At 43.0% G+C, this 27,050-nt stretch overlaps 1 protein-coding gene across 4 annotated transcripts in view; it reads right to left on the minus strand.

Moving 5' to 3' along the window:
• cacna2d4 (calcium voltage-gated channel auxiliary subunit alpha2delta 4) overlaps positions 1–8,104 on the minus strand; it is a 228,961-nt gene extending 220,857 nt beyond the window's left edge. For 3 of the 4 annotated variants that reach the window (XR_010006905.1, XR_010006902.1, XR_010006904.1), the window contains exons 1-2: positions 7,533–8,104; positions 2,497–2,578 (exon numbers count right to left, since the gene is read on the minus strand). Coding sequence is in view for 1 of the 4 variants with exons in the window: in XM_008110464.3 (XP_008108671.1) it covers positions 2,497–2,578; positions 7,533–7,660 (210 nt within the window). In the remaining 3 variants the exon portion in view is untranslated. The remainder of the gene's footprint in view (positions 1–2,496; positions 2,579–7,532) is intronic. The other variant, XM_008110464.3, reaches the window with a different exon arrangement.
• Between the last annotated feature and the right edge of the window lie 18,946 nt (positions 8,105–27,050).

A 27,050-nucleotide genomic window follows, 5' to 3' on the forward strand; every position in this document is an offset into this window, starting at 1 on the left:
AGCTTCTCAGCAATGGGTGACGTTCCATCATTCCTTTTCTAACTGACTTCATCTATTCTGAACAGTACTGAACTGCTGGGCCCCAAAAATATTAAAGTGACAGGATGCTCTCTCCAGTGTCTACCCATTTAAGGCCACTACACACATTTCAAGACACACAGGAGCAAACAAAATCCAATGCCCTCAAAGAAGTTTGCTTGGGCTTCTTTAAGACCCCCATTTTAAATCCATGGGAGCACAAGTTGTGAATGGACTGATTCCCCCCTCTCCATTTTTCTTTCCATCTATATGTGAAAGCATTTAAGGCTGCCACTGGGTACCTTCCTGTAACAATTATTGGCAGTAGTTTTGATTGCATTTGTTTCTCCAAAAATTACAATAATACCCTGCACTATTTACACATTCTACATTATTCTGCACAAAAACAGTGTGAAGTAACCACGTGAAAAAAATACCATGCAACACCATATAGTGAACATAAAGGAAAGAAAACAAAGTAAATAGACTTATGATATCCTAACAATTGTTTTTCCAGTAGGTAAGAAATATAATTTACATCTTGAAAAAAATGGAAAAACCTGGGGTTCCTTCTTGCTCTCTCCCTTTTTACTGGTGTTTGTTAATTCATATAAGTCAACTAATCAAAATTTACTAATCAATTTGGACAGGGATATAACAGAGGTGGTCCCCCCCATGTCATCTAGTAAAATCAGTCCTCCCCAATAAACTAAACAATGCCACTTCAGGCCATAAAGTATTTCATAATCTGTAATGGATATATTTCTAAAATGTATACATTCAAGGATATTTCCTTGGATTTTTTTTATCACATTCCATCAAAATTTACTGATTTATTTATTTATTTTATTTACAGTATTTATATTCTGCCCTTCTCACCCCGAAGGGGACTCAGGGCGGATCACATTATACACGCATAAGGCAAACATTCAATGCCCATAAACACATCAAATAGAGACCGAGACAGACAGATGCAGAGGCAATTTATCCTTCTCCTGAGGGGATGTTCGATTCTGGCCACAGGGGGGAGCAGTTGCTTCATCATCCACTCTGACAGCACTTCCTCATTCCAGGTCAAATATTAGTTAAACTTGCCTCCCCACTATTATAAGTGGTACCTTATTTCCTACTTGATAGATGCAACTATCTTTCGGGTTGCTAGGTCAGCAACGAGCAGGGGCTATTTTTTATTTTTAATTGACGAGTGCTCACCCCGCCACAGCTGGCCTCGAACTCATGACCTCATGGTCAAAGTGATTTACTGCAGCTGCTCAACAGCTTGCGCCACATCCCAGCCCCCATATATCCAAAAAAAATTTATAATCTCTTGTATTACCATTTTTTTATATTAGCCTCCATGGAATGTGGTCTTTCTTGAATATAGAAAAATCTCCAGTAGGTTTGCTTTATACTGCATCTGGTACCTGATAAAGACCTTTCCCATTTCTCAGGCTTTTTAACTTTTGAGGAAGTTTTATAAATCTACTTGAAAATCTCATAGAAAGAATATGGCATAAATATTTCACCTAAATAAAAATAATACCCTTTTTTGTTGTGAATACAACAATGCTTAGTATTGAAGAATAAAGAATGCCTCAGTGATGGACAGTAATAATAGAGTTAGATATCTTGAGTGACCTACTACCTCTTCACATGGTTCAAAATTTGACAGTGGTGGTGGGTTGTTGTTGTTTTTTTACTTTAGCCATGGAGCTTGATGACTCCCACCACACCCTGGAAAAGTACTTCTAGGGCAGCTCTGTGGCTGAACTGCTGCAAATACCCTGCTGCTGCCACCAAATTGCCAGCAGTGGTCTATGGGAGGCTCCTCGTCTTTCCATTAGGAAAGATGGGTTGAGACAGTTCAAAAAGACTTCATCCCATGTGATGAGACAGGGGGGAAGCCGGGACAGAGCAGGGTGCAGGGCAATGGATCCCCATGGCTTTTGTGCAGGTGCCGTTGAGATTGCCGCAATCCACAGCGATCCACAATAATTTCGGGGCACATGTGAAGAAGTCCTTAAAGTGTCTTCTCTCTATGTCTACCTCTCCTGACCTCTCTGTGATGTAAACTGATATTCTTAGGGATCTTTCCCACCACTTCCTCTCCCCATGAATCCCCTCTTGACTTTCCAAGGTGTAGCTAAGTTAGATCAACATCCTGACTTAGTACGGCTTTTTACAGTTGAGTTCCTACAATAAAGCTTAGTTTCTTTCTCCAAGTCTTTGTTATGCTTGCTCCTTAAATCAAGATCTCTAACCACTGCCTAGAACTCTTAAGATTTTTAAGCAGCTCTCTCCTGGAATGGTAGTGTTGCGTAGTTCTCAGATTTTGAAGGTAAAAAGTTTGAAATGAATGCAACAGGCTCTGTACACTAGCTGAGCATCTTACTATTTTCTTTTCTATACTTTTAAAAGAGTACTCTGTGTGTGAGGATATTTACCAGTATTTGTTTACGCAACTGACATATCACTTACCTTCTGCAATAAAAGAGAACCAGAATACTTCGAAACAAGGTAAAATAAGTCCCCACCAAAGGCATCTGCCCAGGATTTCACTCTACATAAGAAAACAAATAAAAGTAGCATCAATAATCTCAAACTAGACAATTGATCAGAAGCAGAGCTTTGGAAAATTACATTTTTGGAGTACAAAGAAGTGGATTACAAACTTTTGGAATACTTCCTGGATGGTATTCTGCAAGTTGTGATACAAATGAATAATATTTCCAAGCTCTGCTCAGAATTGTTCATCTGGTCATTTCAAACACTATGATTTTCTTCCTTCAATGGCATCTCCAGATTCTTGGATTTTCCTTGTGCAAAATGTTCTCGTTTGGCCTGTTCTTTCATTTCCAACACAATTCATTTGCCTTCCCTCTGAATGCAAACCACACTAACACTTGGATAGAAAGCCAAGGCAGAGATAGAAATCAGGAGGGATGATTAATTATGGGGTTCAGCAGTGACCTGCATGTTGCAATATGTGTCATGGTATATGTCCGGCAACAATGACTCCTGCTGACACCAAAGCTGAGCAGTTGGATGTTTTAAGCATCTCAGCATTTAGGAGCAATCAGAACCAAAAGCCCTGTATTCTGGTCCAGGGATCTATTGACACAACTACATTGCAATTATTCCATTTCAAATGCCCATGGAATCCTGTGTTTTTAAAAAATTTAACAAGGCAGTGGATGACTCTTGATTAGGCATGGGCAAACTTCAGTTCTTCAGATGTTTTGGACTTCAACTCCAATTGGGATTTCTGGAAGCTGAATTCCAAAAGCATCCAGAGGGCCACAGTTTGCCCATGCCTGTTCTAGATCACCTCAAATGGGGTCCCCTCAATTTAGGGGTCCTGAAATTTTTTTTCTGAACATCACCTAGCGGGATTGTTTTAGACATTTACATGACTCTACAGTGCAGTGTTTACAGTGGACTCTGCAAAAGATGGAGGTTATGAGTCAGACCTGATAGAGAGAAACAGTTGATGGAAGTAAAAGCAATGGCATGGATGAGATGAAAAGTCAATGTAATGTCAGACCTGCAACTCTAAGTTGCATCACATGACGGCACAGAAAGGCTTTCCTTTCTATTGAAGGAAAACAGGCCAAAACGGGATTAGAAATTCTTGCTAAGAACAAGCAATGTATATGTGGTAAAAAGCAGTAAAGGCCGATCAATTGCTGTCTGATTTATAGAGGGAAACTTATAATAGTTCCAACTACATTGGGAGCAATATTACAACCAACATATTACCCAACTGAGGCAGAATAGTAATTGTAACAATTCATAATGAATCTAGAAGTGCGAATACTGATCATATAAAGTGAGTGCAAAGGCCCTGCAATGCAGAATAAGAAGTTGCTTTAGCCCTGAAAATCCTTCCTAGTCAAAATGAAGGCAATTGAGTAGCTTTTCTCAGAAGATGCCATATCCCTCAACTGTTTGGAAAATCACAGGCATGTCCTATGAGATTAACAAATTCACAACTCCAGAACAAATTCTCCTTCCCCAACAACATTCATCCTCTAAATAAGTGCTTGGAGTTCCCAGGTGGGATACAGGAAAAAATTCTTGGTTTCAAAGAGCTGTATAGAAATATCAGCAGGTGTTACTTGTCATTGAAGTGACAGCTGCTGAAATGCCCTCTTCTGCTCAACTATTAAAGGTACAGGAACCCTGTTTATCCAACAACTCCAGCTAACAGTGGGATAGGGAATGCATTAGGAGTCAGCATGGCATAGTGGTTTGAGTATTTGGCGATGATTTTGGAGACCAGGATTCAAATTCTCACTCAGCTATGAACCAATTGGGCCTTTGATCACTGGGAGACCTTGAGCAATTCACATTTTCTCTGTCTCAGAGGAACCCAGTAATAGGTCAGAAGCAACTTGAACTAGAAGGAAAGTCATTCTGTCTTTGGGCTGCCTGTCTATTTCCTGTTGCTATTAGTAACAAGATAATTGGGAAACTACAAAAAGAAAGAGGATCTCTTCCATATTTGTGTGCGTGCATGCTTTTCTAACACCATCGATTCTGTTGGCCATTAACAATATATTTAAAGCTATTTGCCATCACTTCCACTGGATTACCCCAAGTTCTTGTTCTCTGTGTAAAAAGATGTATTTCATACTCTGAAAATTTTCACGGATGAAAATCAGGATACATGTGGCCAGGCAAGATCAGAGCATGATCAAAATAGCAGTCCTTAATTTTCTCAGTCTAAGGAAGGGCAAGATACTACCCTCTTCTCTCCCCACTGAATGTAAACTACTTCTCAAATTGGAATTAAATTTGAAACAACTGAAGAAAGCCAAGAGCAAAGGAAGAAAGTGGAAGAAGTGGAAAGAAACTGGGAGATTTAAAAAATTTTAAAGCGGCAAAAATGCTGGAGAACAGTAAAGAAATTGGGATTTCCCCTGTCAAAAAGGAATTGTTGGTGGGAATGGTATTTGCATTCCCTTCACCTCGTCTTTTCAGCAAGAGAAAACTTTGAGACTCCAGACTTTTCAAAAGTCAATGGAACTTTTCATTCATTTTAATTTCCCGTTTCCAATACACTTCCCAGACTCCAGATGAAATAACTAGAATAATTTGAACATGGTTCCACCTTTGTTTTATAGAGAAAGTGTGATTTTCCAGATACTGCTAGATTCTAACTCCCATCAACCCTTGGTAGTTTGGGCAAATGTAAGGCACGAGCAGGAAGCAGGTCTGTGCTCAGCTGGCCCAGAAGGTAGAACCAAGTCCAATGGTTTTAAATTGCAGAAAGGTAGGTTTTAAACATCAAAAGGGATTTCTTGACAGCAAGTGTAGTTCAGCAATTGATCTATTATTTTGTTAGACAGTATTTTGCTAGTGTGATATTATCTTTGTAGTTTGTCAATTGAAAACCAGCTCTTTTGCACTTTGTATCAGTTTGCAGAAAAAGAAATATGCTGAGGCGAAGAAAGTGGGAGGAAAAAGAAATTGGGAAGTTTGAAAAGCTATGAAAAGGAGGAACAACAGAGAATTACATAATCAGGATTGTTCCTGCCAAATCAGGACAGTTGGGGGTTTGCTTCATAATATATTCTACCTTCTGTGGTATAGAGCTGTAACTAAAGCAGAATCAGGAACCAATTTCCTAGGCCTAGAATGGATACAATCTTAGCACAGGGTTGGGAATCGCGTAGCTTGAAAAATAGTATTCTCAGAAACAATGCTGAAGAAATCTGGGAGATGCCAATGAAAAACATCCAAAAGGCAGTATAACATTTACACATTGCTGGTTAAAAAAAAACAAAAACAAAAACCCTTCTTTTCATTTCCAGTGTTCCTGTAGTATTTCCTATGTTTCCATACCACTAAAATTACTTCTAAACTGTCTGGAACAATCTCACCAAAAAGCTAAGGACAACTAGGCCCTACGACTATAAAGTGCTATTTCGTTAGGGAACCACAAAATATTGGCAGTGATAGTCCCAATAAATCATCTGTCTTCCCACTTTTCTACTGCATTAAAATGTTTTTTCTCCTTTTCTCACTTTTCCCTTTTATTCTCCTACTTCCTTGTTCCGAACTGAGTTCAGAGGGCAAAAGTGAGGAGAGGAGAGAAGGGATCAGATTGTTACCCTTCCGAGTATGCTCAAGCAAAAGCTAGCTACTGCAGCCACTTCTAGTATGTTAATTTTTCTTCATTAATGATGTTTACTATCTTGACATCTTGTAATGTTGCTTAGCTACAAATGTACTGATTTTTATCTGGAAATGTTGAAGAGTATGGAATCTAATCATAGCCAGCTAAGGCAATGCAGCAGCATTTCCTCTCCTTTTTTTGCCTATTATGTTTATGACAAATTGTTCAAGACGCAAATCTTCTTTCTGGCTTTTTGGATTTTAAGTTAAAATACAAGGCAGAATCAGAAATAGGCAGCAAGTCCTTCGGGAAATTATTCTTTGTAACTACAGGGAAATTGAATGGGAGCTTTGGCATACTCTTTCAGAAACACATAAGAAAATTAATATATTTTAAACTAAAGTGATTTGTACTCTTGTTGCAAGCTATTGTATATTTTACCAAGCTTTTAAACATTGTCACCTGAGGTGTATCGCATATTGATTTGAATGTATTAGTGGTTTTGAGCAGAGGTGGGAAGGAAGCCCATTTGTTTCTATTAGATCACTGTTTCTTATGATCTGCAAAAATATGCTGTGCTTCACCACCTGTTTGAATTATTCACTTCTGGATCTGATCAGATATCAGCTTTAAAAGAAACCAAAATCTGTACCTCGTCAACTGCACTTTCACAATATATGTAGAACTGTACAATCCCTTAACACCCTTCTGAAGTAACTACAGAGCAAACTACAGAACAAAAAGTGATAATTTCTGGGACTGGCTAAGAGTGCACAACTGTTACATCAAAAAGGGAGGTTCTTAGGTCCATTAACACTGAAAGCCTGTTTAATTCCCCTTCGTACTATCATGTCCCCCAAACCCTAACCAGCACATTGTCCTGAATAAAATTCAAATTATTCAGAACAAATCAGTAATATGTATAAACCACTTCATAATAATTGTGTGTGTGTGTGTGTGTGTGTGTGGGGTAAACGAGAAGAAAAAAAAAGGAGAATTTGGGGCTACCCAATCATCCTTAGTAACAGAAGAAAGAGTAAATGTACTTGAGAGAGAAGTCTGACATTACACACATTAAATTTGTGGTTCCCAACCTTTGGTCCTCCAGGTGTTTTGGACTTCAACTTCCAGAAATCCCAGCCATCTTACCAGCTGTTAGGTATTGTGTGAGATGAAGTCCAAACACCTGAAGGACCCGAGGTTGGGAAGCACTGCATTAATTAAACACTATAAAAGTGGATAGCGGGACAGGAAGACTTTTTTTTCCATTTGGTGAAAGAAGAGACTGGGTACGGTTCAGAGGACACACAAAATACCAACAAAAGTAGCTTGGTGGTTGCCCAGAGCTAACTAGCAAGGACATGGGGAATAGGGGAAAGGGAAGGCCACTTACGTTTCAAGTGGTATCTTTATCTGGGACCTGGTGAAGGGCAGGAGGCAGGCGAGTGAGAGAAAAAGCCATAAGGGGCCACCTGGCAGCATCCTCCACACCAAAACCTTCAGTAGCTGGATCAATTGCATAGACACAGAAATTCCTGGTGATGTTTGCTTTCCTTAGGATGGTCCTGGCATCAGTTGTGCAGGCCCCAGCATGATGCTCTGCTGGGGTAAGGCTGGGAGCGCTGTGACCTGGGAACATTTAATTCTTCATCCTAGGTTGTGTTGAAATACCACTTCTTCCCACCTCTTTCCAAATAGGCTGCAGCTCCCTGAGGGGCCCAGCATCTGAATCTCCAGAATTAGACAGGGAAACTCCAAGAAATCAACCACCCCATGACAGCAATGAACTACAGAGGGAGCTTAGCTTCCATGCCCTGCAGAAATGGCAGACTCAGAGGGGAACTCTGCAAACGGCAGAAGCAGCAGTATCTACGTAATCCACTGCCGGCCCTTTAATCCTCTGGTAGAGCAGCAACAGCAGCAGATTTAGGGAACTGGAGTGGGATAAAATCAGCCAGGATTACTCTGATTTTCAAAGACAGGCATCAGTCTGTCCAATCAGAGCTCAGAACTAGCCAACTCCAACCCTACTTTAAAGGGACACGGCATCATGGCTTCAAAAATAAAAAAGCTTTACGACCTTTGATCCCTGCACTTGCTTTTGATATAGCAGACAGCGTCAGCTTGCTTACATTCCATATTCCCTCCAAACCCAATTTGATTCTTTATTTCTATGCCTTTTCTCATCTCCTTGGAAGTATTAAATATATGACCGCAAAAAAAAATCCTGTTTATCGAGAGATGTGTATAATCCCAGCGAAAGCAAAGAGGAAAAAATAGATCACGTGGGGCAAAATATAATTTGAGCTTTCAATTTTAATGAATTATTAGTTGCATGTGACTGTGAATTATTGGCTGTTGGATTCCCAGCTTCCAAACAGAAAAGGGCTGCCCCTGACTTTAGAGTCTTTATGTCATTGCCCCTAAAGAATTCTTGTCTAACAGTTTGTATTAGTGCAATAAAGATGCAAGCATTTATAGGGATGAGGGGATCAAAATACACTCCCATTATCTCCAACATCACCTCCATAATCTAGAACAACAAATAAAAAAACTCCCAATAAATAAAGAAAATTACAAGAGAAACAACAGAGAGTATAATTCACTCAAAGTCAACCAGTAGGTTTCCATGGCTTATGGGGCCTCCCAGTATCAACACTCAAGCCATTATGTTGTGCCAGCATTTATATAAATTGTATTATGTTATACTATAATGTTAAAATGAAACTAAATGTGTTTTTTCTGTTTCTTCTATCTGCTGCAGTCTACTTCTAGATCCTGCAGATACTGTACAACCATAGGAGTACCTGCCAAGACACTATTTATATAACGTTTCTAGCCTCCAGATTATTTTGTATTTTGCTCCACTGGCTTCATAGATTAATATGGCTGCTCATCTGTGACCAGAAGGCTTGTGGTTCTGTGTTTTCCCTGTGTGGTTGCAAGAAAAGACAGAATCCATTTTGCTTTATTCTCTGCTTATACTAGCTCATTTACAGTCCAAAGGAAATTTAATTTTTAAAAATGGCCTGCCTAGCTGACCAGCTTTGTACTTTGAAGACAGTTTGGAAGACTGAACGGAAGAGTAATGGCCCACAGCAGGTGGCTGAGTTAGTGGGAAACATCCAGGGAGATGCAGCAGTTATGTCTGTGAAATCCCTCTCATTTAGCTTCCTCATCAGTCTTTTGGAAGAGAGAAAGAAAAAAACATATTAATGAAATTCAGACATGAGAAGAATTCAAAATACCATACACAATAGATAACAGAGGGAACATGGGCCTAATCCAGTGCATATATTTCTAAGAACCTGCAGAATTACCCAAGGACCTTAGCAAAGAGCAAGCCCCAGCTAAATGTTGATAAAAATAAGAAGAAAACCTGAAGAATTCATTCATGGGGTTGAGCGAAGAGTCTAACCACCTTATCACATGACGAAATTTCCCAGTCGTGGGACACTTCATCCTCTATCCAAACATGGAGAGGCACTGAACTCATCATATGAATTAAACTACTTCTGGCAGTTATGCATAACCCTCCACGGTGGAAAAGAGGCAGAAGTGTCCTGAAAGGAGGGAACTCTGGCAATAAAACTCATCAAATTGAAAAATTTCCCCCTCGTAGGACTCTTCAGCCTTTTTTCAAGCATGGAGAGGCACAGAGCTCATCACACATTCCAGGGTTGAAAAGAGGCTGAAATGTCCCAAAAAGAAGGAACTCTGAACACGGGCCACCATTCGTCTTCAGAGCTCCTACCTCTTATCACACTTTACTCACATCTTTACAAGTGAAAAACAAATGTGATGAGAACCATCAAAAGTTTCCCATTCTGTTTCATTGTCCAACTGTCAGCAGTCTGTTGTATCCTATGGGATTTCATGAAGAACCATAGGATTCCTTGGAAAGCAGTGGTTTTAACTTGGATCACTGTCTCTTGTATCCTCTAGGGTTCCATGCAGATCAAGAGGATCCCATGGAAAGCAATGGTTTTAACCTGGATTGCTGTCTCTTGTATCCTCTGGGGTTCCATGCAGATCATTGGATCCCACAGAAAGCAATGGTTTTAACCTGGCTTGCTGTCTCTTGTATCCTCTGGGGTTTGGGGCAGAACAATTTTTCCCAAGGAAAGATAAGGTTTTGCTTTTTTCCAAATAATTTTTATTAAACATTTACTAGGAGAGTGGGGGGTGGGTCTCTTAAGTTTCCACGTGTAACTGTGAGTGTGATGAGGAGGCAGAACACGAAATGGGACTGTTGATGATGTAAGAGGGACGATTCTCTACTCTTAAAGGAATGGTCACCCATGCTTTCCCCTCTCAATATGATGAGGTTGTAAAACTCCATGGTCAGAGAGGGGGCATCCAACCTCCCAAATGACAAGTTCCATAAGTTTCAAAATATATCACTGAATCATTAAGTTAGGCTGGTCTGTGTCATTATATTTCCCATGCCTGGTTGTGAACACTGGACAGTAAAGGAAGTATGAGAGGAAGAAAAAATAATTTGAAATGTGCTTGAAAAGGGGCTCTACCATGGACTACTAAAAAGAAAATAAGTCAGAGGAAATCAAACCTGAACTCTCATTAGAAGTTAAGATTACCAAACTGAGACTGTCATACTTTAGACAAATCATGAGAAGACATGACTCAGTTAGCTTAGTAAGGTAAGACAGAAAAAGGAAAAGGGGAAGCTGGGATTCCAAATAAATTCAATCAAGGATGCCATGGCCTTGAGTCTGCAACACCTGAGCAGGGCTGTTGGGAATACAATGACTTGGAGGACTCTCATTTATGGGATTGCCATAAACTGGAGTTGACTTGGAAGTAGTTTTGTTGTTTATTCATTCAGTCGCTTCCGATTCTTCGTGACCTCATTGACCAGCCCACGCCAGAGCTCCCTGTCAGTCATCTCCATCCCAGTTCCTTCAAGGTCAAGGATACCATCCATCCATCTTGCCCTTGGTCGGCCCCTCTTCCTTTTTCCTTCCATTTTCCCCAGCATCATTATCTTCTCCAAGCGTTCCTGTCTTCTCATTATGTGGCCAAAGTACATCTTTGCCTCTAATATCCTTCCCTCCAGTGAGTGGAAGTAGTTAGCAACAACAAAGGCTGGGGATTTTGTGTGTGTGCATGTCAGGAGCGACTTGAGAAACTGCAAGTAGCTTCTGGTGTGAGAGAATTGGCCATCTGCAAGGACATTGCCCAGGGGACGCCCAGATGTTTTGATGTTTTTTACCACCCTTGTGGGAAGCTTCTCTCATGTCCCTGCATGGAGCTGGAGTTGATAGAGGGAGCTGGGGATGAAGAAGTTGCAATACAACAACCTCTGAGGATCAGTGTGATACCCATGCCTATCCAAGATAAAACCAGCATTATACCATAAATTGAGAGATAGAAGCCTTTTCTTCTATGCCAGCTCCTCATTCTGAAAAACATGTTGAGCTAAATAGTAAGCTAGATTACTTTACCACCTGGTTTCCAACCTGTCTGTTACCAAGTTTTTTTCTGGCCAATTGGCCGCTTGCCTATCCATGTTAGAACAGGAGCCTAGCTACAGCCTTTCATGTTGCCAAGGAAGCTGATTCCTAAGTTTTCAGAACTAGAAATTCAGTGACAAGCAATGAGTTTAATTTCAGTTGATAGGATTTACTGCTTGGGTTGAGAGAGATAATTCAGGAATGTTTAGTGCAATTACCATCCACAGATAATACAAACAACACTGAAGCACTGGAGCACTTTTATAGGGGTTGGAGTAAAGAAATTAACATCCTATCTCCTTACGCTTAGTATACTACTGCTTCCAATCAGAACATCAATATAACCCTCAAGGAGGTAGGAGTAGGAAGCAGCGGTAATATGATCCTCAGATGTGAAAGTGAGTCTACCACTATGGTAGACCATGTAGGGAGAGGGTGTGCATTTAGCAGCTGGGGGGCCCCCATCGAAGTTATCCAGGGGAGGGGGAGATACGGGAAAGGGAGGCATAACTTAATTCGGCCTAGGGTGAGAAATAGAGTGCTTGTAGATCTAAAACGACCTCCTGACATAGTAAAGTTGGGTGCCCAGGTTGGCGGACCCTCCGATCTGAAGGTGGTGCTGCTGAACGCCAGGTCTGTCAACGGTAAAGCTGCAATCATCCAGGATCTCATTCTGGATGGGCGGGCAGACCTGGCATGCATAACTGAGACCTGGTTGGACGAGGCTGGGGGAGTTAACCTTACCCAGCTTTGTCCACCAGGATATACCGTGCAGCACCAACCAAGATCTGGAGGGAGGGGAGGAGGGGTTGCAGTGGTCTATAAGGAGTCCATCCCCCTGACCAGGTGCCCCATCCCTCAGTCTACCTTGTTTGAGTGTGCTCATCTGAGGGTAGGGAGCCGGGACAGTTTAGGGATTCTGCTAGTGTACCGACCACCCCGCTGCACTACAGTCTCCCTGCCTGAGTTAGCTGGGGTGGTCTCAGGCCTGGCTTTGGAGTCCCAACGGCTCATTGTGCTGGGGGACTTCAATATCCATGCCGAGGCCACTCCCTCCGGTGCAGCTCAGGGCTTCATGGCCGCCATGGCAACCATGGGGCTGTCCCAATTAGTATCTGGCCCTACCCACAGAGCGGGGCACACACTTGACTTGATTTTCTGCCAGGGATGGGAGGAAGGTGGCGGTGTGGAGGAGCTCACCATCACTCCGTTGCCATGGACCGACCATCACCTGATCAGGTTTAGACTCACTGCACCCCCCAACCTCCGCAGGGGTGGAGGACCTAAAATGGTCCGCCCCAGGAGGCTTATGGATGGATTCCTGACGGCCCTTGGGGAATTCCCCGCCACCTCGGCTGGTGATTCTGTCGATGCTCTGGTCACCCTCTGGAACAAGGAGGCGGCTAGGGCAATAGACACGATCGCTCCAGAACGTCCCCTCTCGAGTACCCGAGCTAAACCATCTCCTTGGTTTACTGAGGAGTTGGCAGCGATGAAGCGAAAGAAGAGGGAACTAGAGGGCGTGTGGCGTTCGGAGCCAAGCGGGCCAAACCGAACACGGCTGTGTTCCTATCTTAGGGCATATGCCGCGGCAACAGATGCTGCAAAGAACGTTTTCTTTGCAGCTAATATTGCGTCGGCAAAGAACCGTCCGGAGGAGCTGTTCCGAGTTGTCAGAGGTTTGTTATATCCCGTCCCTCAAGACGGGATCCCTGACAACTCGGCAGCCCGCTGTGAAGCATTTGCTCGGTTCTTTGCGGACAAAGTCGCTTTGATCCGTTCTGGCTTTGACACCATATTAACGGCAGTCTCCGAGGATGTAACACGAGCACCTGCTTTTCCTATCTTGATGGATTCATTTCAATTGGTTCAGCCTGAGGACGTGGACAAGGTGCTTGGAGAGGTGAGGGCTACCACATGCATCCTAGACCCCTGCCCATCCTGGCTGGTGAGAGAAGCCAGAGGGGGATTGGCTGAGTGGGTGAAGGTGGTGGTGAATGCCTCCCTTCGGGAAGGCATATTTCCAGCGAGCCTGAAATTGGCTGTGATCAAACCGCTGTTGAAGAAGCCATCACTGGACCCCACTCAATTGGAGAACTTTCGGCCTATTTCCAATCTCCCCTTTTTGGGCAAGGTCATGGAACGTGTGGTGGCCGCACAACTCCAGGCATTCTTGGTAGATACCGATTTTCTGGATCCGGCACAGTCTGGCTTCAGGCCGGGGCATGGTACCGAGACAGCCTTGGTCGCCTTAGTCGATGATCTACGCCGGGAACTGGACAGGGGGAGTGTGTCCCTGCTGGTTCTGCTGGACCTCTCAGCGGCCTTCGATACCGTCGATCACGGTATCCTTCTGGGACGCCTCGCTGGGATGGGTCTCGGAGGTACTGTTCTGCAGTGGCTCCGGTCCTTCCTGGAGGGTCGGTCCCAGATGGTGTCATTGGGGGACACCTGCTCGGCCCCACAACCATTGACTTGTGGGGTCCCGCAGGGTTCAGTACTGTCCCCCATGTTGTTCAACATCTACATGAAGCCACTGGGAGAGATCATCCGGAGTTTCGGGGTCCGGTGTCATCTGTACGCAGATGATGTCCAGCTCTGTCACTCCTTCCCACCTGTCACTAAGGAGGCTGTCCAGGTCCTGAACCGGTGTCTGGCTGCTGTGTCGGACTGGATGAGGGTGAACAAATTGAAACTGAATCCAGACAAGACAGAGGTCCTCCTGGTCAGTCGTAGGGCCGAACAGGGAATAGGGTTACAGCCTGTGCTGGACGGGGTCGCACTCCCCCTGAAGACACAGGTTCGCAGTCTGGGGGTCCTCCTGGACTCATCGCTGAGCCTGGAGCCCCAGGTCTCGGCGGTGGCCAGGGGAGCCTTCGCACAACTAAGACTTGTGCGTCAGCTGCGCCCGTTCCTTGGGAGGTCTGACTTGGCCACAGTGGTCCACGCTCTGGTTACAGCTCGTTTGGACTACTGCAACGCTCTCTACGTGGGGTTGCCTTTGAAGACGGCCCGGAAGCTCCAACCAGTACAACGGGCGGCAGCCAGATTAATAACTGGGGCAGCTTACAGGGAGCATACCACCCCCTTGTTAAGCCAGCTCCACTGGCTGCCGATATGCTACCGAGCCCAATTCAAAGTGCTGGTCTTGACCTATAAAGCCCTAAACGGTTCTGGCCCAATCTACTTGTCCGAACGTATCTCCTCCTATGAGCCAGGAAGATCCCTAAGGTCATCTGGAGAGGCCCTGCTCTCAGTCCCGCCTGCCTCACAGGCACGGCTGGTGGGGACGAGGGACAGGGCCTTCTCGGTGGTGGCTCCCCGGCTGTGGAACACCCTCCCCAGAGAAATACGGCACGCCCCAACCCTTCTGAGTTTTAGAAAAGCCCTGAAAACATGGCTATGTGCCCAGGCTTTCAAAGATTAAATGATAAAAGACGACCCTGGACTGATTTACGGCTACAGCACGAGGATTTTGGAGGAATGGATTTTAATCATATGTTTTATATTTTTCTATTGTTTAATTGTTTTATTGGATTTTCATTGCTGTTTTAATTATGTGCAGGCATTGAATTGTTGCCAATTTGTACGCCGCCCTGAGTCCCTTCGGGTGAGAAGGGCGGGATATAAATGTTGTAAATAAATAAATAAATAAATAAATTTATTTGCTTAATATCTGAATCTTAGCACTAAATGTTCACCTATATTGTCAGCACTTATCTCTAACATTTCCTGTGAGGCATTGTATATATTAAGCTGCACTCAGAAGATGGTACCAAAATGTCAGTGAAGTATTGAAAAGAATATCTGATTTTACATTATTTCTTGTCAGTATATTTACAATTCAAATATACATAAAGAATTTTGATCTTTCTACAGACTGGCTCATACACATTTCAGTTTTTTAAATTAGATTTCATGGCTCATATGGTTTATAATTCATTTTGATTGATGCACTTTGCTCACCACTGATTTTATGCTTCTTGTCAAGTGTATTCAGGAGTCTGAAGAGTAGTATCAGTTTTAATCTATATTTTTTGTATGTTTCAGTTTCACATGTGACACACCATAAATTCTGAGGACAAGAGTGGAAAAAATACAATAAAGATTTCAAAGAGATTATAAGCCTTCATTTTCTCTAATACATTTTTTAAAATTGTGGGTAAATAGATTAGAGTCAAATGCAAAAAAAAAAAAAATTAGAATCTTAAGAATTTACTGCCTATTCAGGAAAACCAGTTCTATAACATCCCTGATGGTTAGTCAAAATCTTTAAGGAGTGAGCGCTCACTACCTTCTGAGACAGTCTTTTTCACCATTTAAGTACTAAGTTGTCAGGCTTACTTCAAAGGACCAGTCTGAACGCAGATCAAAGACAGCTGCTCTCAAACACAATCTTTATTGAAGAATACATGACTTTGGAAAAGTCGAGAATGACCTAATGTTTACATACATCTAATTTTATCACTTCTGATGCAACGTAACATCACACGCAAATATCATCATCAAACCCCACCTTCTGGATCACATTTCCACCAAGGTTTCTATCCCCCCCACACTACAGCAATTATAATTGTTTATACTTTCACCCCTGAGTTCCCAGGCTCATTTTATCTTCTACCGCCAGGTGCTCGCATGTTTATGTTATGAAGTCAGATTCAGGGCTTGGAAATTCAGCCCTGGGATCTGGCTGCATGACATGGCGCCCCCGTTTTCTTCGTCCTCCTCTTCGGTTCTTCTTTCACCATAGTCCTGAAACAAATCAAACAATAATTCTATGGGTCCATTTTGTCTAAAGTCCCCATATATTTTTTCAGCAAGCTGCGATGGAAGACTGGGTGTATTTTCCCTAAACTTTTTGGCAATGCCAATTGGAAAGTCACTTCATTGATAACACCCTGTATTCTGAATGGTCCAATATATTTGGGGCCCAGTTTTCTTGAAGGTAACCCCAATTTGATGTTTTGGGTACTTAACCACACTAGATCTCCTTTATCTAATTTATCGCCTTCCACCCTCTTTCTGTCTGCGAACGTTTTATACTTTTTGTGTGCTTCTTTTAACGAAGCAGTCACTTGATTCCAACATTCCATCATTTGCGTTTTCCATTTCCCTGCCTCTGTTTCTTCATTTTCTGTCCACCTCGGCAATTGGGGTAAAGGTTGTATTTCATACCCGTAAACTACTTCAAAGGGGGTTTTGTTTGTTGCTGAATGTATAGTTGAATTAAAGGCTAGTTCCGCAAACGCCAACCACCTAGACCAGTCATTTTGTCTCATGTTAGAGTACATTCGAAGGAACTGCCCAAGCGTTTGCTGAGTACGTTCTACCGCCCCGTTTGTCATGGGGTGAAAAGCAGAACTTAAACTCCTTTCTGCTCCTAGCATTTCCAAGAATTTTTCCCAAAATTTTGCTGTGAATTGTACTCCTCTGTCACTGACTACTCTACTTGGACATCCATGTAATTTGTAAATATGGTTTATGTACAATTCAGCTAGTTTCTCAGCCGATGGTAGCTTCGTCAGTGCTATAAAGTGGGCCTGTTTAGAAAACAGGTCTAATACTGTCCAAATATAACGATGTCCTTTGCTGACTGGCAGTTCTCCCACAAAGTCCATAGCTACACATTCCCAAGGCCTGGTAGGTTCCGCTACTGTCTGTAACAATCCCATAGGCTTCCCTCCTCCCGATTTATTTCTGGCACAATCATCACATTGGACAACATGATTCTTTATGTCCTTCCTCATTCCTGGCCACCAACAATGTTTTGCTATTGCCTTTGTTGTTTTGGTAATTCCTGTATGACCAGCGCTCTGGTTGTTGTGAAAACGATGCAGAATCTTAATCCTTAATATTGCTGGGATATACAGTTTCTTGTTTACAAACCAAAATCCCCCCTTCTGGTCCCCCTTTTCTGCGTTGGACGCGATCCATTGATCTCCTTTATAAGACTGTTCTAGTTCATTTCCCCAGTTATCTTCCCCGCCGAGTTCGACAAAAGCCGTGTCCTCCTTTTGGGTTTGTGCTCTTGTCCTGACAGCTAAGCCCCATTGTTTGTCAGAGAATATTGTCCCCTCCTTTGCTGTGGTTAGGCCTTCGTGTTGAGGCATGCGTGAAAGAGCATCTGCCAAGACATTCTGTTTCCCTTGAAAAAACTTTAATTGGAAATCGAATCTGCTGAAGTATTGCGCCCATCTGATTTGTTTGGGGGACAATTTTCTAGGAGACTTTAAATACTGGAGATTCTTATGGTCAGACCAAATTTCGAATGGGATTCCGCTTCCTTCGAGGAAGTGTCGCCAGCATTCTAAGGCTTTTAATATGGCTAATGCCTCTTTTTCCCATATTGGCCAACTTTTTTCAGTTTCGCTGAACTTCCGTGACAAATATCCACAGGGTTTTAAGTTCCCATTTTGATCCTTTTGCAATAGCACTGCCCCGTACGCACAGTCTGAGGCATCGCAATGGATTATGAAAGGGCTCCTGATATCAGGGTGTTTTAGGATGGGTCCTTCAGTGAAGCATTCTTTTAAGGTCTCGAATGCCTTTTGGCATTCTGGCGTCCAACTCAGTTTGGCGCCGGGAGCTTTCACTTTTGCTGTCTCCCCTTTCCCTTTTGTTTTTAAAAGTTCTGTAAGGGGTGCGGTTATTTGTGCAAAGCCTTTTATGAAGGGTCTGTAAAAATTTGCAAACCCCAGAAATGATTGTAATTGCCTCCTTGTTTGAGGCACTCCCCATTCTTTCACATCTGCTACTTTAGCTGGATCCATAGCTAACCCTTCTGGAGACATCCGATATCCCAGAAAGTCAATTTGAGTTTTATTAAATTCACATTTGGACAGTTTTGCGTACAGCTTTGCTTCTCTTAGTCTCTGCAAAACTTCCCGGACCAATTTTACGTGCTTTTCCTTATCTTCAGAAATGATCAAGATATCATCAAGGAATATGAACACCCCTCTGTACAATAACGGGTGTAGTATTTCATTTATAAGCTGCATAAAGCAGCCGCTTCCATTTTTTAACCCGAAAGGCAAAATTTCGTATTCAAAATGGCCGAATGCGCAGGAAAATGCGGTTTTCCAAGTATCCTCCGGTTTGATCCTTAATTTATGATACGCTTCAATTAAATCCAGTTTAGTAAATATGCTCCCTTTCTTCAATACGGTAATTAAATCCTTGACTAAGGGCATAGGGTATTTATTGTCCTTGGTAATTGCGTTTAAATTTCGATAATCAATGCACAATCTTAGGGAATTGTCTTTCTTTCTCCTAAATAACACTGGAGCCCCGAGAGGAGAATTAGATGGCTTAATGAAGCCTCGAGCCAGGTTTTTATCAATGTATTTTCTCAATTCCTCCTTCTCTTGCACAGACATGGGATACACTTTTGGTTTTGGTAAGTCTGCTCCTGGGGTTATTTCAATCCCTACTTCTATATTTCTTTTGGGAGGCAATTTACTGGCCTCTTTCTGATTGAAAACATCCGCAAAGTCTCTGTATTCAGGTGGCAATAGCTGTGGGTCTATTTCCCCTGCTTCGTCTTCCTCGTCCTCCTCTTCTGCAATTTTGCTTATCTCCCATTGCATCTGCTGTTCTTTAAATGCTAAGCTTTTTCCTCTCCAATCTACTTCAGGATTTGCTTGTTCGAGCCATGGTATCCCCAATATTACATGGTATGTGGCAATAGGGGCTATCACAAAGGATATTCTTCCTCCCCATTTGCCTATTTTGCATGGAACTCCCCGTAATTCCTTTGTAGATACTTCCCCAGCAGCGACTGATCCATCTAGCTGCGAAAATGCAATTGGGGAGTCAAGTGCCATCTGCTGGCATTTCAGCGCTCCTGCTAATTCTGGGGTTATAATGTTCCTAGAACACCCGCAGTCTACAAACGCCTTGCAGGTGGCCCGATTTTCTAGCCCCGAGATGCAAATTGGTACTACTATCATGCGTTTGTCCCGACTCACCAATCTTTCCGAAGATTCTGGGACCTGCACCTCCTCCTCCGCACGCCTCCCGGTTGCTGGCTTGGGCTTTGGGGCTTTTGGCGGCTCCCCTTTCCGGGCCCAGCATTCCGCTGCTCGGTGGCCCGTCTTCCCACATACAAAGCATCCCGGTTTAGGTTTGTTGTCGTCTCCTCTGGAGGGAATCCCCGGCCTCCCTCCGGGTCTTTCTTGCTTCCTCGTTTCTCCTCGACCTCTCGCCACCGGTCTTTGCTGGCCGCTGCTGCTCCTGAAGCGCTTTACTTGTGCCAGGGTAGATTCGACGCGCCCCGCTAGTTGAATCCATCCCTGGAGCGTCTCGGGGTCGTCTCTGTGCGCTGCCCAGCTGAAAATCTCGGGGCGTAGTCCCTCTTTAAATAGTTCCACTTTGGTTACTTCAGACCACTCCGGTACCCTTTCCGCGAGGTGGAGGAATTCCTCTGCGTACTCGGGCACCGTTTTGTCCCTCTGTTTTATTCCTTTCAGCTGGTCTCGAGCCCTCAACTGCTCTAGCCGGTCTCTGAACCGGTTCTCCAGTGCGGCGAGGAAGCGGGGCACTGACCTCAGGCATGGGTCGCGTCTGGCATGCAATTGCACATACCAGCTGGCTGCTCCTCGCTTTAGTGTGTTGCCGATGGCTCGAACCCTGCTTGCTTCGGAGGGAAATGTGTGTGCGTTGTCTTCCATGTATCCTCTAATGCTAATTAGAAAAAAGTTCAGTTCCTCTGATTCCCCTCCGTATTCCAGCTTGAGATCTTCCCTTCTAGGCATCCATTCTGCAGCCCTTTGATATTGTCTGGGCGGCATGGGGAAGGGTTGCATCAGGTTTCCTCGGGTGGCTCCTTGGAACACGCCGCGCCCCACTCCGGTGGTCATTCTGCGCGGCTCCTGGAAGTCTGCCGCCGCTGTTGGCTCTTCCGCCCATCCGCATACTGGCCTAGCTGTAGCCCCCTCATCTCGCCTTTCCTCGTCGTACGGCACATCCTCCTCCTCTTCCTGGACCCCCCGCTCCTCTCCGCCTTCGTCTGCGAATCCACTGGACCCGATCCCTGGCCCCAGTGGCCTTTCCACCCCGACGCCCATTCGGGGGGTTGGGAGCTCTGTTGGAGACGGCGGCCTCAGGGTCCCCAGGGCTCGCTGACGCTCCACTTCTCGCGCCATGCTGTCCCGGAACTGCAGCTCCTGCCAGTATTCCTCATCTCCCTCGTCCCTTGCCGCCACGGGGCTCTGCGTTGACGCCCGCTGGCCCCTCTGGCTCCAATCTCCTTCTTTGCTTGGTTCTCTCTCGGCGCCATATCGGCTGGCCTCCTTCTGGAGATTCTCTTCCAATAATGGCACCAATCTCCCCACGGTTTCCGACAGCCTGGATAAATTAGTTTCCAGGATGGATAACCGCAGGGCCACGGTCTCCGGCATACTTCCTCCAGATCCCCAACTGGTTTCTGCAGCTGCAGAGACGCCTCTTCCGAGCCTGGGAATTCTCTGGGTCACGCCGTTCGGCTTGGGGTACCCCGTAGAGGAAGCTATGGCTTGCAGCGTCTCTTCTCTCTTCGGCCGGGCCCCTTGCAAAGGCCTCTCTGCCTCATTTGGGCTTTGATCTTCTTCCTCGCTCATTATCACTTCACTGCGAATTCCGCAGGAGGGTGAGAAATGGGATTCTCGACTTTAATGTCAGGCTTACTTCAAAGGACCAGTCTGAACGCAGATCAAAGACAGCTGCTCTCAAACACAATCTTTATTGAAGAATACATGACTTTGGAAAAGTCGAGAATGACCTAATGTTTACATACATCTAATTTTATCACTTCTGATGCAACGTAACATCACACGCAAATATCATCATCAAACCCCACCTTCTGGATCACATTTCCACCAAGGTTTCTATCCCCCCCACACTACAGCAATTATAATTGTTTATACTTTCACCCCTGAGTTCCCAGGCTCATTTTATCTTCTACCGCCAGGTGCTCGCATGTTTATGTTATGAAGTCAGATTCAGGGCTTGGAAATTCAGCCCTGGGATCTGGCTGCATGACACTAAGTTGTGGCTCTCCTTCAACCTGAAGGCCAAATTAAATTTCATGGGGCATCATTCCCGACATAAGAGAAGAAAAGGTGGCACCTAAAATACCAGTATGTTTTAGTTTAAAGCTCTTACCTGACAACAGGTCATACTCTCCAAAACTTCACAGATATGGCCAAGCAACATCAGAGTGTGGTCAAGATCACAAAGGTTATTAATGAGGAAGAATATACAAGCTAGAATTGATTTCAGCCTCAAGGGCTTCTTATGGAGGGAATGGGCCTGTCGTCTGTGTTATTTCATATGTGAACTGTTTTAAAAGTGTGGAGATGGGGGGTGGAGTGAGGGAATTGTCTTCCGACCTCCAGATTCACACAGAAATGACAGAAGACACTTATTTATACCTGGGATGAGATCTGTCAGATTTGCCCGGGCTACCTCGTTTCAGTGATGTTGAGGAATGGGTGTTCCTATGGGCAGTCTCCAACTGATCATCGATGCTCCATTTCTCTCCAAAGTCCTGTTGCATGATCCTTTCACAGTAATTTTTAAAAAATAATTTAATCATTGCAAACTGGGCAATTTCAAGATATTGCTACATTGCTGTATTTTCTCCTTCCTTGAAGCCTTGGCTTTCCAAATTACACTATAGCTAGCTTGTTAATACTTTTTTAAACCTTTTCATTACAAATTAAAGGAGATACTAATGGCTGTGTTTTAGAAAGCCATGGAACAATTTATAAAAACCTAATTCTGCCTTAAATCTACTGTCTTCCCAGTAATGCAGTATTTCAGACTTCCACGATTTTAAAGTTTTCCCTGGTTTTTTCTTAAAGAAGAAAAATACAGAATAGGTGGAGACTACACTCACTCATGTGAGAGCTCAGAATGCACATTTCAGTAGAAAGGGTAAAAAATAAGAGTGTGTGATGGAGTTGGAAATATTATCCAATTTCATTTCAAAAGCAATGGGAGATACATTATGGAAAGAAAATGATCCCCCTCACTTTCCTCCTGCTTTTTGCAACTCATGGGATGAAATCCCAGGTCTAATAGTTTGAAGTTACAGCAATTTGAAGTTGCATTAGAAGGAACAGTAAGAGCAGTTCAGCAATGGAATCAATTACTTCTATTTGACCACAATAAGTTTTGCGAGATATGGTTATCCCATAATTTAGTGGTGGACAACTAATTGGAGGACAGAGAACATTTTTCACACAGTCAGACCTTCTGGTGACACTGGCATTTACAACACACCAGAAGTGACATCATAGTCATGTTTGACCTCTTTGCAACTGGAAATGGGGGAGGGGGATTTAGGATGTTGGAAGGCAAACCACCGTGCCTATATGCAGTTTGTGTGTCTTTAGTTTACCATCACTTGCTCCTAAACTGCCAGAATTTGGAAGTTCACAGGAGGGTTCAAGAATATGAAAGTGGGGTTCAGGGGTCACATGCTTCTCCTTCTACACCTCACAATAGTTATAGAAAAATATATTTACATTATCGAGATCAACCTGCTATTTCTTCTGGCCTTGCATCTTTCTGTTATTGACTCTGACATTGCTTTTTGTCTTCTGTTGAACTTGATTTTATTTATCATCCATCATGTTGTGTGTCCTCATTCAACAAATTTGCTCTTTGAGTTCCTTGTCATAAACATGTTCTCTTTTTGTGCCTAATGGCTGACTCAAACAAACAAATCTGAATATGAGTTTATTTATTGAGCAAGCTGTTTAGTAATGGGCGGCCTGCCTAAATTATGCAGACCAGAGCATTCTCTGTAGGTTAAAGGCTATTGCTTCAAGCCATTATCACACACTTATGTTTTATTCCTCATTCCTTACTGTACACCCTTTTTGAAAAGGAACAAAGAAGATTAGAGTTTAAACACCTCTCATAACACTTTAGAGCAGGAGGATTCTGTCAAAATTATTATTTGTGACTAAGGTGACATGGTACCAGTATTTCCCTACAGCATATTCTGTCATCCTGGCCACTCTGCAGATATAAAATAGCTTAGAAGTTGTCAAAATGAAATACTTATTCAGTAAAGTACACCCAAGGAAGTAGGTAATATTCTCCTTTCTTATAGATTTTCAGTCTTAACAAGCAGCAGGAGTCATCCTGGTTTTCAAGGCAGAAAAAAGTATGTTCCAGCATGTTAATTCCAATATTGTTCAACCAAACTGAGCTTAAAGCCACCACTTAATGCCATAGATTCCCATGCACTCATGCAGCCTTTCCGAAGCTGCCATCTTCCAAATACGTCAGCTATATCATACTGGAGATGTTGGGAAGTACAGTCCAAGACAGCTGGAGGGAAACACTGCAATGTTATGAATGTGGGTTCCTATTATCTGTGACTGCTTGGGTTTATTTAAAAACGTTGAAACAGGGACAGGCAATTGTTTGATTGTCCAGATGCTGTTAAGCTATAATGCCCATCATTTTTGTCACTGTTTGTCTCAATTGGTCATTTAAGTTTCATAGTCATGGACTGGTTAGGAATGTTTGTGAACCATTTGTTTCGTGGCAGTTTAAGTTATTAGCTTTTCTAGGGTCGATGGAGTTGCAATCCAACAACATCTGGGGGTCACAGAATCCCCTTCTCGTGTTATTTATTTGAGAGCTTACTGGTAACTCTCTCCTGGTGTAGGAACCATGTCAGGTTACAACATTTTCTTTAAAAAGTTCCACCCATGTTAACTTCATTCCTTATTGCCGTCTTTGCAAACTAGAAGGCAGGCATTTAGACCATGGGTGCATCAACACTGTAGAATGAAAGCAGTTGCACACCTTTTTAACTGCCATGGCTTAATGCTATGTAATTATGGTAGGAGTGGTTTGGTGAGGCAAACAGTATTTGGCAGAGAAGGATAAAGACAACTACACCTTCATCTGTGAAATGTTGTTGGATATGAATACTCCTTAAGAAAGCCCTATTATATCCATGCATAAACATACACATAGACTCATTCTTATGGTTGAAGGTATCTGTATGCTATGTGAACCAACATATTTCTGCCCTGCTATGGAAAAAATACGTTTAGTGTCAATCCTGGATGGGAACATACCCTTTTTGTCCTAGATTCTCAGAAGGGGGATTGAGAGCCAGTTAGAAGGGGTAAGTGGGAAGGATAGATAAAGTGGAAGTTTTTTTTTAATTGGGAAAGTGTATACATTCTTCAAAACATAGTTAAACAAAAATGCTCCTGATATAATACATTCCTATGTGAGCTTGCTTGCTGTATGGTCTATGAAACACTGTGCATCTATTTATTCAAAGAACTGAGTGAAAATATTCAGCTGGAAAACGGGAGTGGGCACTCCCTTTGTCCATCACAATGGACCCAAACAGTAGTGTAGTGTAGCCTGGCCTAATGGTGTCAGAATGCCAGGTTGTTTTAATTTGGTATATCATTCACCAACATCTTCATTCATCTGTATTCTCTCTACACATGAGACCTCACAGTAGCTGGGTGTAGATGGCTACATGTTCTTATAGGAATGATATAGTGTTGGAACCTGTCTCATTATGGGAAATATTTGGAGTAGATTAGTCTTGGATGGGCCATTGAGAGCCATTATCTAAATTGAGACCCCAAAGTGGTGTGGTTTGAGTGTTGGATAGACACAAATAAACCAGGGTTTGAATCCCTGCTTGGCCATGGAAACTCACTGTATGGCTTTAGAGAAATCATACCCTCCTAGTCTCAGAAAAAGGCAAGGACAACCCCCCTGAACATATTCTGACAAGAAAAGCCCATTATAGGATCGTCTTAGAGCCACCATAGGTAAGAAATGACTTGAAGACACACAACAGCAACAATATTTTTTACATAAGTGTTTGTCCTCCTATTAGATGAAAATTGCCCAAACTGGTTTCTTGATATGACTCAATACAGCTGCCTGTATTTGAGGATTTTTCCTATGGAGCGCGTCGCTGTGGGGAGATTTACCTTACCACTATAGCGGTTTGCACCAGCAGACCCAAATATGTCATTCTGCAGGGAACCAGTCACTTGGCAACCACGTGAGTCCAGGTTGCAAGACTACGCTGTACAAACTCTGAGAAGACAACAACTGATGGCTGAGCAGCTTCCAACCTTGTAGGTGGTAATGGCCTAGTTTTCAGATATGATCAAATCTTTAGCTTGTAATCATCTTGCCACTGTAAAAGCAAGCATATGTTTTATGTATACCAAGAAAAATATAATGAATAGTAAATCTTCCATATAACATTGTTCCATATCAAATTATATGGATCAGAATAGGCTTTTGATTTGATGCTGTCTTATCAGGAATCTAAGAAACACACTTCCATTCTCTCTCCAAATATCTGTTTTACAACTTGAGAGCAGATATTAATCTTTATATTTATTTTTTAAATGCATTTCCCCTTAGCAATCACATTGTGCTTTAGTTGTGTTGACATGAAGTGAAAGAGATTAGGTTTAGAGCTTTGCACGGCTGTTAGATAAGGAGAGAGCCACTGATTCGACAGGGAGAAGGGAGGGTCTGCCTTACAGCACGTAGAAGAAGCTACCATTTACCCAACCGAAAAAAAATGGAAACATCTGCTCTCCCTATTTTTATTTATTTATTTGAAAAAATGTATTTTAATTCAGTTAATGATGACAAATGCTTCTCTGCTCCCTAGGTTGTATGCTCACGTGGTATTCCCCCCCCCCCCCAACTGCCCCTTCGTGCTCTGGGTTTCCTGCGGCAGCTGCTAAGAATAACAATGGATATCCTGGACTGAAGATGCTGCGGGTGAGAAAACGCCTGGGTTGTGCTGGACTACTTAAGCAAATCTATATTTAGATCACAGTGCGGGAAAGCACCTGTCAGTTGGCATTAATTGGAATGAACTCCTTGAGGCGCCTTTCATAAACTGGAGGAAAAATATGAAGTTTATCAGAACACAATAAAAATAAAAGATGAATTAAGAGGTTGCAGTTGGAAAATAATAAACAATAGGTCAGGGCAATTTTCGCTTATGTTAACTCACTATTATCTATATAGTATGACTCCCTTATCCACGTATTTGATATCAATGGTTTTACATATCCACGTTCAAAAAAATATTCCTCTCTGGAAATGTTTGTGTGCCTCTCCAAGTTCTTCAGCGTGATTCTATAGTAGAACAAGACTTTATTACGGTCCATGACCAGCACAGAGAGGGGCACAATGCCCTGCGATGAGGAATCACATAGATCATAACAAAGCCTTGTTGTTGGTTCTTGATTCTATAGTATGCTTCCAGGTCAAGTAGAGTCAACATTTAGGGTTTGTTTTATCCACGGTTTCAGGTATCTATGGGCTTTTTGGAATATATCCTTCAGTGACATGGGGGTTATATTTCTGGACTTACCACAAACAGACAAGATTGAGTGAAACTGCCCCACAAGTATCTGTACAGCTACTGA

Source organism: Anolis carolinensis, chromosome 5 (genome assembly GCF_035594765.1).
Source record: "Anolis carolinensis isolate JA03-04 chromosome 5, rAnoCar3.1.pri, whole genome shotgun sequence".
Classification (NCBI taxonomy): Eukaryota; Metazoa; Chordata; class Lepidosauria; order Squamata; family Dactyloidae; genus Anolis; species Anolis carolinensis.